Raw genomic sequence first — 12950 nt, forward strand, 5'->3', positions numbered from 1 at the left:
GCTAAAAAATTCAAATTCCCCGCACTCCGCCGCCCACTTCAAAAGTAAATTTATCTGCAAGCTAATGGTTTGAATTGTTCTCCAATCAGCGCTTTGGCTACAGCAAAAATGCCATATTGGGAGAGTGCTGATTGGACAACAATTCAAACAGTTAGGTCACAGAAAAAATTGACTTTAGAAGTGGGCGGCAGAGCACCAGGTATTTTAATTTTATATCTATATTAAAAGTAAGTTATAGCGCATCTTCATTACAACTGATGAATGAAACTCCACCTAAAATATCACTTACATTCCTTATCTGTTTTTATAAAGGTGAGAGTTTACCTTCACTTTAAAGGGACATGAAACTCTTTCATGATTCAGATCATACAATTTTAAAAAAACTTTCCAACTCGCTTATATCATCTAATATGCTTTGTTCTCTTGATATTCTTTGTTAAAAAACATAACTAGCTCAGGAGAAGCAATGCACTGCTGGGAGCTATGCGTTTCTTGTCATTGGCTAACCTGGTGTGTTCAGCTAGCTCCCTGTGGTGCATTACTGCTTCTTCAACAAAGGATACCAAGAGACTGAAACAAATTTGATACCAGAAGTAAGCTGGAAAGTTGTTTAAGAATTGTAGGCTTTATCTGAATCATGAAAGAAACCTTTTCCGTTTCATGTCCCCAAGCACTATATTTCCTTCCTTCTTTCTGGACAATACAGGAATTATTTGTAAAATACATGGTCAAAGATGTCCATTACTTTTTTGTTTTAAAATCCTGTTTGACTTTAGACAGATTTATCCATTCCTATGTTGTTGTTGTTGTTGTTGTTGTAATTTTTTTAAATTTTTTTTATTGAACTGTGACTGATCATTCTGAGCTTGTCTTTCACTCAGTATTGTCCATTACTTGATAAATCTTTTGTGACGTAAACAGGTTTGCTGTTATGTTTGCTATGTATCTGTCCATTTTACACTGCTTTGACTTCATTTCATATTCTCTCCATATAAGATAAAGGAAGATACAGACACAAGCCCCCCACAGCACTGGCATCACTCCGTCTCCGAGCGCCCACCTTACTCTTACATGGCTCTGATCCAGTTCGCCATCAATAGCACACCACAGAAGCGCATGACGCTGAAGGACATCTATACTTGGATTGAGGATCATTTCCCATACTTTAAGCGTGTGGCCAAGCCAGGATGGAAGGTGACAGGGATAAAGTTACTAAACAGGTGGCACTAAGTAGGGGAGAAACAGCTTGGTGCTATGTGGGAAGTAGTGTCAGGTTAGATTGGACCACTAGGAGGGTGAGCATAGCAAAACAGATTTGTACTTTAGAATAGATGTAGAAAAGAAGGTTACTCCAGCCCAATCTGTAAATCATTAGACCTTTATTGCTTCATGGTCTCAAAGTAAACAACAACGTTTCAGACCTCTCACAGGTCCTTAGTCATGTCTAACAAACATACATATAATGGCTACCTTTATATCTGTATCAAGGTATTGACACACCCACTTCCTGTATGGTCACTGACATCTAGTGGTTACAATGTATAAAAGCATCGTCACATATTGCTTTTTGTTACCTTAAAGAGAGAGTACCATACGGTGTGTTATATTTAAAAACAAATTGTAGCAACAATATATACAAACAATTATTAAAACCAATGAGAGCACTACTCAATATAAAAAACTATGATTGAATAAGAAGGGGTTAAGCAAAAGGATATAGTTTATATGTTGTAACACATATTGCCATAAATATCTTTTGTAAATATTTTTATTGCCTAAACAGGGACCAATCAAAGTCTTTATTAAGGCCTTTTGGTGTAAGAGTCTACAGCTTATGAATCCAATACATTTCTCTAATTTTTAGTAGATTTTCTTGATCACCCCCTCTCCTAGGGATTTCTACCTTTTCAATAATTTGAAAGCGCAGCTAACTAATACTGTGACCTGCTTCAAGGAAATGTGAAGATACTGGGGCTTTATTGTTACATCTTAGATTTGATTTATGTTGTGTTGTTCATTCACAAGCCCCTCTTGTGGACTCTCCAATATAATAAAATGAACATGGACACTTAACCATATATATGATTTAACTAGATCTACAAGTTAAGTATTGGTTTATTTTATACTTTGTACCTCTCTGGGGATGATAAAAATAACTGCCTTTAGTCATAGAGTTGCAGTTACTGCAACTCAGACAGGGGAAGCACCCAGTTTTCTTGCTAGCAATTGTCTTTTGTACATTGGTTTTACCACTACCAATATGTGCACGAACTAAGCAATCTTTTAAAGTTTTATTCCTTCGGTAAGCAGGCATAGGTACGTTTTTAAATGAATCTACAAATGGATTGAGATCCTGTAAGATGTGCCAGTGTTTATGTATTTTATTAATTGGATTACTCAGTTCATTGTACTTAGTAACAAATATTAATTTGTCAGTTAGTTGCTAATTAGTTTTTTGGGGTTTCTGTATTAATATTGTCTAACATAACTTCCTTCCTTTGCTGTTCAACCAAAGCATGTGGATAACCCCTTGCTTTGAATTTGTCAGCCATTTCTTCTAATCTTTTTTCACACTGGGATATGTCCGAAACAATTCTTTTCACCCTTACAAACTGACTCTTGAGTAGAGCTTTAAATACATTTGGAGAATGGTGACTATCATACCTAAGTAAACTGTTCTTGTCTGTCGGTTTGACTAATAAATCAGACTTCAAAAAACCTCCCTCCTTATATATCCGAGTATCCAAAAAAATTAAGAGATCTCACTTGTAGTGAGGGTAAATTTTAAACCTGATACATCTACAAATGCCATGAGGGTCCTGTTGTTACCCAGCCACACTCCAAAAATATCTATGTACCTCCACCAGGAGGCACCATAGAGTATGAACTGTGATTTCAATGCCTTCTATCCAAATTCAATACCACTAGTATGTTTAATGGATGTATAAAACTGCACACATCTAGAGTGAAGCGTATGCATTTATTACCTATGTGTCCCATATTATCAATCTTATTCACAAAATCGCTAGTATCCTTGATGTATGAAGTTGTCTTAGTTACAAGCGGTTGCAAAATTTTGTCAAGAAAAATAGCGATCTTTGAAAAAAATGGACCTCTTCCCTGCCACTATAGGCCTACCTGGTGGTCTAGTGGGATGTTTGTGAATCTTCGGGAGAATATAAATTACAGGTTTAATTGGATGTTTCACCAAAAAAATATTTTTAAAGCTTTCTGAAACCTCTGAGTACATTGCTTGTACTGTACAAAATTCAATCTCCAGACGTATGCGATTAGTGGGGTCAAGTAGTAGATTTTTTTTCTGACAATTTTAAAAGTTGTCTTTCTCTTGTAAGGTGTATCCAGTCCACGGATCATCCATTACTTGTGGGATATTCTCATTCCCAACAGGAAGTTGCAAGAGGAAACCCACAGCAGAGCTGCAATATAGCTCCTCCCCTAACTGTCATAGCCAATCATTCTCTTTCTCTATCTCAGGCAGTAAATAGAAGAAGAATCTGCCTGAGGTTTCTATGATCTTAGCAGGTTGTAACTAAGATCCATTGCTGTTCTCACATATGTCTGAGGGGATTACACAGATGAGGTAAAACTTCAGCGAGAGAATGGCGTGCAGTTTATTCTGCTATCAGGTATGTGCAGTTATAATTTTGTCTAGAGATGGAAAACACTAGAAAATGCTGCTGATACCGGATTAATGTAAATTAAGCCTGAATACAGTGATTTAATAACGACTGGTATCATGCTTACTCCCAGGGATAATACCCTAATGATATTGCAATATAAAACGTTTGCTGGCATGTTTAATCGTTTTTATATATACTTTGGTGATAAAACTTTATTGGGGCCTAGTTTTTTCCACATGGCTGGCTTAAATTTTGCCTAGAAACAGTTTCCTGAGGCTTTCCACTGTGTTACTACGAGTGGGAGGGGCCTATTTTAACGTTTTTTTGTGCAGTTAAAATTACAAACTAAGACATCCAGATTCCCTCAAAGGCCCTCTGAATGCTATAGGACATCTCTAAAGGTCCCAAAGGCTTTCCAAAGTCGTTTATTGGGGAAGGTAGGGCTACAGCTTGCTGTGGCAGTTGGTTGTGACTGTTAAAAAAACGTCTATTTCGTTTTTTTGATCCGTTTTTTGAACTAAGGGATTAATCATCCATTTGCAAGTGGGTGCAATGCTCTGCTAGTCTATTACATACACTGTAAAAATTTCGTTTGATTTACTGCATTTTTTCACTGTTTTTCACTGTTTTTCAAGTTCTGACAAAATTTGTTTCTCTTAAAGGCACAGTACCGTTTTTTATATTTGCTTGTTAACTTGATTTAAAGTGTTTTCCAAGCTTGCTAGTCTCATTGCTAGTCTGTATAAACATGTCTGACATAGAAGAAACTCCTTGTTCATTATGTTTAAAAGCCATGGTGGAACCCCCTCTTAGAATGTGTACCAAATGTACTGATTTCATTTTAGGCAATAAAGATCATTTTCTGTCTTTTAAAAAATTTTTTATCACCAGAGGAATCTGACGAGGGGGAAGTTATCCCGACTAACTTTCCCCATGTGTCAGACCCTTTGACTCCCGCTTAAGGGACTCGCGCTCAAATGGCGCCAAGTACATCTAGGGCGCCCATAGCGTTTACTTTACAAGACATGGCGGCAGTCATGGATAATACACTGTCAGCGGTATTAGCCAGACTACCTGAACTTAGAGGTAAGCGAGATAGCTCTGGGGTGAGACAAAATGCAGAGCATACTGACGCTTTAAGAACCATGTCTGATACTGCCTCACAATATGCAGAAGCTGAGGAAAGAGAGCTTCAGTTAGTGGGTGATGTTAATGACTCAGGAAGATACCTGATTCTAATATTTCTACATTTAAATTTAAGCTTGTACACCTCCGCGTGTTGCTTATGGAGGTTTTAGCTGCTCTGAATGACTGTGATTCCATTGCAGTGCCAGAGAAATTGTGTAGACTGGATAAATACTTGCAGTGCCGGTGTGTACTGATGTTTTTCCAATACCTAAAAGGTTTACAAAAATTATTAATAAGGAATGGGATAGACCAGGTGTGCCGTTCTCTTCCCCTCCTATTTTTAGAAAAATGTTTCCAATAGACGCCACCACACGGGACTTATGGCAGACAGTCCCTAAGGTGGAGGGAGCAGTTTCTACTCTAGCAAAGTGTACTACTATCCCTGTCGAGCACAGCTGTGCTTTTTTAGATCCAATGGATAAAAAATTAGGTTACCTTAAGAAAATATTTATTCAACAAGGTTTTATCCTACAGCCCCTTGCATGCATTGCCCCTGTCACTGCTGCTGCGGCGTACTGGTTTGAGTCTCTGGAAGAGGCTTTACAGGTAGCGACTCCATTGGATGACATACTTGGCAAACTTAGAGCACTTAAGCTAGCCAATTCTTTTATTTCTGATGCCATTGTTCATTTGACTAAACTAACGGCTAAGAATTCTGGTTTTTCTATACAGGCGCGCAGAGCGCTATGGCTTAAATCATGGTCAGCTGACGTGACTTCAAAATCTAAGCTACTTAACACTCCCTTCAAGGGGCAGACCCTATTCGGGCCTGGTTTGAAGGAGATTATTGCTGATATCACTGGAGGAAAAGGTCATGCCCTTCCTCAGGACAGGTCCAAATCTAGGGCCAAACAGTCTAATTTTCGTGCCTTTCAAAACTTCAAGGCAGGTGCGGCATCAACTTCCTCTAATAATAAACAAGAGGGAACTTTTGCTCAATCTAAGACGGTCTGGAGACCAAACCAGACCTGGAAAAAAGGTAAGCAGGTCAAAAAAGCCTGCTGCTGCCTCTAAGACAGCATGAAGGAACGGCCTCCTATCCGGTAACGGATCTAGTAGGGGGCAGACTTTCACTCTTCGCCCAGGCGTGGGCAAGAGATGTTCAGGATCTCTGGGCATGGAAATTATACCCCAGGGATATCTTCTGGACTTCAAAGCTTCCCCCCCAAAAGGGAGATTTCACCTTTCACAATTATCTGCACACCAGATAAAGAGAGAGGCATTCTTACACTGTGTACGAGACCTCCTAGTTATGGGAGTGAACAGGAACAGGGTTTTCTCCAACATTGGTGTGTCCGGTCCACGGCGTCATCCTTACTTGTGGGATATTCTCTTCCCCAACAGGAAATGGCAAAGAGTCCCAGCAAAGCTGGTCACATGATCCCTCCAAGGCTCCGCCCACCCCAGTCATTCTCTTTGCCGTTGCACAGGCAACATCTCCACGGAGATGGTTAAGAGTTTTTTTTGGTGTTTAAATGTAGTTTTATTCTTCTATCAAGTGTTTGTTATTTTAAAATAGTGCTGGTATGTACTATTTACTCTGAAACAGAAAAGGATGAAGATTTCTGTTTGTGAGAGGAAGATGATTTTAGAAGACAGTAACTAAAATCGATTGCTGTTTCCACACAGGACTTTTGAGATGAAGTAACTTCAGTTGGGGGAAACAGTTAGCAGACTTTTCTGCTTAAGGTATGACTAGCCATATTTCTAACAAGACCATGTAATGCTGGAAGGCTGTCATTTCCCCTCATGGGGACCGGTAAGCCATTTTCTTAGTTAAACATAAAAGAATAAAGGGCTTCAAAAAGGGCTTAAAAACTGGTAGACATTTTTCTGGGCTAAAACGATTGCTTTACTAGGCATATTATGCAGATTCTAACTAATTATTGGTATTATAATCTTGGGGAACGTTTAGAAAAACGGCAGGCACTGTGTTGGACACCTTTTTCAGATGGGGGCCTTTCTAGTTATAGACAGAGCCTCATTTTCGCGCCATTAATGCGCAGTTGTTTTTGGAGAGCAAGGCATGCAGATGCATGTGTCAGGAGCTAAGAATCACTGAAAAAGCTTATAGAAGGCGTCTTGTGGTATCGTATTCCCCTCTGGGCTTGGTTGGGTCTCAGCAAAGCATATAGCTGGGACTGTATAGGGGTTAAATGTAAAACGGCTCCGGTTCCGTTAATTTAAGGGTTAAAGCTCTGAAATTTGGTGTGCAATACTTTTAATGATTTAAGACACTGTGGTGAAATTTTGGTGAATTTTGAACAATTCCTTCATACTTTTTCACATATTCAGTAATAAAGTGTTATCAGTTTGAAATTTAAAGTGACAGTAACGGTTTTATTTTAAAACGTTTTTTGTGCTTTGTTGACAAGTTTAAGCCTGTTTAACATGTCTGTACCATCAGATAAGCTATGTTCTATATGTATAAAAGCCAATGTGTCTCCCCATTTAAATTTATGTGATAATTGTGCCATAGTGTCCAAACAAAGTAAGGACAGTAATGCCACAGATAATATTGCCCAAGATGATTCCTCAAATGAAGGGAGTAAACATGATACTACATCATCCCCTACTGTGTCTACACCAGTTATGCCCACACAGGAGGCCCCTAGTACATCTAGTGCGCCAATACTTATTACCATGCAACAATTAACGGCTGTAATGGATAACTCCATAGCAAATCTTTTATCCAAAATGCCTACTTATCAGAGAAAGCGCGATTGCTCTGTTTTAAACACTGAAGAGCAAGAGGACGCTGATGATAACTGTTCTGACATACCCTCACACCAATCTCAAGGGGCCATGAGGGAGGTTTTGTCTGATGGAGAAATTTCAGATTCAGGAAAAATTTCTCATCAAGCTGAACCTGATGTTGTGACATTTAAATTTAAATTAGAACATCTCCGCGCACTGCTTAAGGAGGTGTTATCTACTCTGGATGATTGTGACAATTTGGTCATTCCAGAGAAATTATGTAAGATGGACAAGTTCCTAGAGGTTCCGGTGCCCCCCGACGCTTTTCCTATACCCAAGCGGGTGGCGGACATAGTAAATAAAGAGTGGGAAAGGCCCGGCATACCTTTTGTTCCCCCCCCTATATTTAAGAAATTATTTCCTATAGTCGACCCCAGAAAGGACTTATGGCAGACAGTCCCCAAGGTCGAGGGGGCGGTTTCTACTCTAAACAAACGCACTACTATTCCTATCGAAGATAGTTGTGCTTTCAAAGATTCTATGGATAAGAAATTAGAGGGTTTGCTTAAAAAGATTTTTGTACAGCAAGGTTACCTTCTACAACCAATTTCATGCATTGTTCCTGTCACTACTGCAGCGTGTTTCTGGTTCGAGGAACTAGAAAAATCGCTCAGTAAAGAATCTTCGTTTGAGGAGGTTATGGACAGAGTTCAAGCACTTAAATTGGCTAACTCTTTTGTTTTAGATGCCGCTTTGCAATTAGCTAGATTAGCGGCGAAAAATTCAGGGTTTGCTATCGTGGCGCGCAGAGCGCTTTGGCTAAAGTCTTGGTCAGCGGATGTGTCTTCCAAGACAAAATTGCTTAACATTCCTTTCAAAGGTAAAACATTATTTGGACCTGATTTGAAAGAGATTATTTCAGACATCACTGGGGGAAAGGGCCACGCCCTCCCACAGGATAGGTCTTTTAAGGCTAAAAATAAGCCTAATTTTCGTCCCTTTCGCAGAAACGGACCAGTCTCTAATTCTGTATCCTCTAAGCAAGAGGGTAATACTTCACAACCCAAACCAGCCTGGAAACCAATGCAAGGCTGGAACAAGGGTAAGCAGGCCAAGAAGCCTATCACTGCTACCAAAACAGCATGAAGGGATAGCCCCCGATCCGGGACCGGATCTAGTGGGGGGCAGACTTTCTCTCTTTGCTCAGGCTTGGGCAAGAGATGTTCAGGATCCTTGGGCGCTAGAAATAGTTTCTCAAGGTTATCTCCTGGAATTCAAGGAACTACCCCCAAGGGGAAGGTTCCACAGGTCTCAATTATCTTCAAACCAAATAAAGAGACAGGCATTCTTACATTGTGTAGAAGACCTGTTAAAGATGGGAGTGATACATCCAGTTCCAATAAGAGAACAAGGAATGGGTTTTTATTCCAATCTGTTCATAGTTCCCAAAAAAGAGGGAACATTCAGACCAATTTTGGATCTAAAGATCCTAAACAAATTTCTCAGGGTACCATCGTTCAAAATGGAAACTATTCGAACGATCCTACCTACTATCCAGGAAAATCAATTTATGACTACCGTGGATTTAAAGGATGCGTACCTACATATTCCTATCCACAAGGAACATCATCGGTTCCTAAGGTTCGCTTTTCTGGACAAGCATTACCAGTTTGTGGCACTTCCATTCGGATTAGCCACTGCTCCAAGGATTTTCACAAAGGTACTAGGGTCTCTTCTAGCGGTTCTAAGACCAAGGGGCATTGCAGTAGTACCTTACTTGGACGACATCCTGATTCAAGCATCGTCCCTGTCAAAAGCAAAGGCTCATACGGACATCGTCCTAGCCTTTCTCAGATCTCACGGATGGAAGGTGAACAAAGAAAAAAGTTCTCTGTCCCCGTCAACAAGAGTTCCCTTCTTGGGAACAATAATAGATTCCTTAGAAATGAGGATTTTTCTGACAGAGGTCAGAAAAACAAAACTTCGAAGCTCTTGTCAAGTACTTCATTCTGTTCCTCGTCCTTCCATAGCGCAGTGCATGGAAGTAATAGGATTGATGGTTGCAACAATGGACATAGTTCCTTTTGCACGAATTCATCTAAGACCATTACAACTGTGCATGCTCAGACAGTGGAATGGGGATTATACAGACTTGTCTCCGACGATTCAAGTAGATCAAAAGACCAGAGATTCACTCCGTTGGTGGCTGACCCTGGACAATCTGTCACAGGGAATGAGCTTCCGCAGACCAGAGTGGGTCATTGTCACGACCGACGCCAGCCTAGTGGGCTGGGGCGCGGTCTGGGAATCCCTGAAAGCTCAGGGTCTATGGTCTCGGGAAGAGTCTCTTCTCCCGATAAACATTCTGGAACTGAGAGCGATATTCAATGCTCTCAGAGCTTGGCCTCAACTAGCAAAGGCCAAATTCATAAGGTTTCAGTCAGACAACATGACGACCGTTGCATATATCAATCATCAGGGGGGAACAAGGAGTTCCCTGGCGATGAAAGAAGTGACCAAGATAATTCAATGGGCGGAGGATCACTCCTGCCACTTGTCTGCGATCCACATCCCAGGAGTGGAAAATTGGGAAGCGGATTTTCTGAGTCGTCAGACATTCCATCCGGGGGAGTGGGAACTCCATCAGGAAATCTTTGCCCAAATAACTCAATTATGGGGCATTCCAGACATGGATCTGATGGCGTCTCGTCAGAACTTCAAGGTTCCTTGCTACGGGTCCAGATCCAGGGATCCCAAGGCGACCCTAGTAGATGCACTAGTAGCACCTTGGACCTTCAACCTAGCTTATGTATTCCCACCGTTTCCTCTCATCCCCAGGCTGGTAGCCAGGATCAATCAGGAGAGGGCCTCGGTGATCTTGATAGCTCCTGCGTGGCCACGCAGGACTTGGTATGCAGACCTGGTGAATATGTCATCGGCTCCACCATGGAAGCTACCTTTTGAGACAGGACCTTCTTGTTCAGGGTCCATTCGAACATCCGAATCTGGTTTCCCTCCAACTGACGGTTTGGAGATTGAACGCTTGATTCTATCAAAGCGTGGGTTTTCAGATTCTGTAATAGATACTCTGATTCAGGCTAGAAAGCCTGTAACTAGAAAAATTTACCATAAAATATGGAAAAAATATATCTGTTGGTGTGAATCTAAAGGATTCCCATGGAACAAGATAAAAATTCCTAAGATTCTATCCTTTCTACAAGAAGGTTTGGAGAAAGGATTATCTGCAAGTTCTCTGAAGGGACAGATCTCTGCTTTATCTGTTTTACTTCACAAAAGACTGGCAGATGTTCAAGCATTTGTTCAGGCTCTGGTTAGGATCAAGCCTGTTTACAGACCTTTGACTCCTCCCTGGAGTCTAAATCTAGTTCTTTCAGTTCTTCAAGGGGTTCCGTTTGAACCCTTACATTCCGTAGATATTAAGTTATTATCTTGGAAAGTTTTGTTTTTGGTTGCAATTTCTTCTGCTAGAAGAGTTTCAGAGTTATCTGCTCTGCAGTGTTCTCCGCCCTATCTGGTGTTCCATGCAGATAAGGTGGTTTTGCGTACTAAGCCTGGTTTTCTTCCGAAAGTTGTTTCCAACAAAAATATTAACCAGGAGATAGTTGTACCTTCTTTGTGTCCGAATCCAGTTTCAAAGAAGGAACGTTTGTTACACAATTTGGACGTAGTCCGTGCTCTAAAATTCTATTTAGAGGCTACTAAAGATTTCAGACAAACATCTTCCTTGTTTGTTGTTTATTCTGGTAAAAGGAGAGGTCAAAAAGCGACTTCTACCTCTTTCCTTTTGGCTTAAAAGCATTATCCGATTGGCTTATGAGACTGCCGGACGGCAGCCTCCTGAAAGAATCACAGCTCACTCCACTAGGGCTGTGGCTTCCACATGGGCCTTCAAGAACGAGGCTTCTGTTGACCAGATATGTAAGGCAGTGACTTGGTCTTCACTGCACACTTTTGCCAAATTTTACAAATTTGATACTTTTGCTTCTTCGGAGGCTATTTTTGGGAGAAAGGTTTTGCAAGCCGTGGTGCCTTCCATTTAGGTGACCTGATTTGCTCCCTCCCTTCATCCGTGTCCTAAAGCTTTGGTATTGGTTCCCACAAGTAAGGATGACGCCGTGGACCGGACACACCAATGTTGGAGAAAACAGAATTTATGCTTACCTGATAAATTACTTTCTCCAACGGTGTGTCCGGTCCACGGCCCGCCCTGGTTTTTTAATCAGGTCTGAGGAATTATTTTCTCTAACTACAGTCACCACGGTATCATATGGTTTCTCCTATATATATTTCCTCCTGTCCGTCGGTCGAATGACTGGGGTGGGCGGAGCCTAGGAGGGATCATGTGACCAGCTTTGCTGGGACTCTTTGCCATTTCCTGTTGGGGAAGAGAATATCCCACAAGTAAGGATGACGCCGTGGACCGGACACACCGTTGGAGAAAGTAATTTATCAGGTAAGCATAAATTCTGTTTTTACTCAAATCTGTTTGTGGTTCTCAAAAAAGAGGGAACCTTCAGACCAATTTTGGATCTAAAGATCTTAAACAAATTCCTCAAAGTTCCGTCGTTCAAGATGGAAACTATTCGTACCATCCTACCACTGATCCAGGAGGGTCAATATATGACTACAGTGGATCTAAAGGATGCTTATCTTCACATTCCGATACACAAAGATCATCGGTTTCTCAGGTTTGCCTTTCAAGACAGGCATTACCAGTTGTAGCTCTTCCCTTTGGATTAGCTACAGCCCCAAGAATCTTTACAAAGGTTCTAGGGTCGCTTATGGCAGTCCTAAGGCCGCGGGGCATAGCAGTAGCCCCTTATTTAGACGACATCCTGATACAGGCGTCAAACTTCCAAATTGCCAAGTCTCATACGGACGTAGTACTGGCATTTCTGAGGTCGCATGGGTGGAAAGTGAACGAGGAAAAGAGTTCTCTATCCCCACTCACAAGAGTTTCCTTTCTAGGGACTCTGATAGATTCTGTAGAAATGAAAATTCACCTGACGGAGTCCAGGTTATCAAAGCTTCTAAATTCCTGCCGGGTTCTTCATTCCATTCCGCGCCCTTCGGTGGCTCAGTGTATGGAAGTAATCGGCTTAATGGTAGCGGCAATGGACATAGTGCCGTTTGCACGCTTACATCTCAGACCGCTGCAACTATGCATGCTCAGTCAGTGGAGCGGGGATTACACAGATTTGTCCCCTCAACTGAATCTGGACCAAGAGACCAGGGATTCTTTTCCCTGGTAGCTATCTCGGGTCCATCTGTCCAAAGGTATGACCTTTCGCAGGCCAGATTGGACAATTGTAACAACAAATGCCAGCCTTCTAGGTTGGGGTGCAGTCTGGAACTCCCTGAAGGCTCAGGGATCGTGGACTCAGGAGGAGTCTCTCCTTCCAA

General features: G+C 41.4%; 1 protein-coding gene across 2 annotated transcripts in view; it reads left to right on the forward strand.

The window, feature by feature from the left end:
* Nucleotides 1-12950, forward strand: part of FOXM1 (forkhead box M1) — a 112060-nt gene that overhangs the window by 12654 nt on the left and 86456 nt on the right. For both annotated transcript variants that reach the window (XM_053718809.1, XM_053718810.1), the window contains exon 4: nt 997-1194. In XM_053718809.1, the coding sequence (XP_053574784.1) occupies nt 997-1194 (198 nt within the window). The remainder of the gene's footprint in view (nt 1-996; nt 1195-12950) is intronic.

The sequence above is a fragment of the Bombina bombina genome, chromosome 6 (genome assembly GCF_027579735.1).
Source record: "Bombina bombina isolate aBomBom1 chromosome 6, aBomBom1.pri, whole genome shotgun sequence".
In the NCBI taxonomy this organism is placed as follows: Eukaryota; Metazoa; Chordata; class Amphibia; order Anura; family Bombinatoridae; genus Bombina; species Bombina bombina.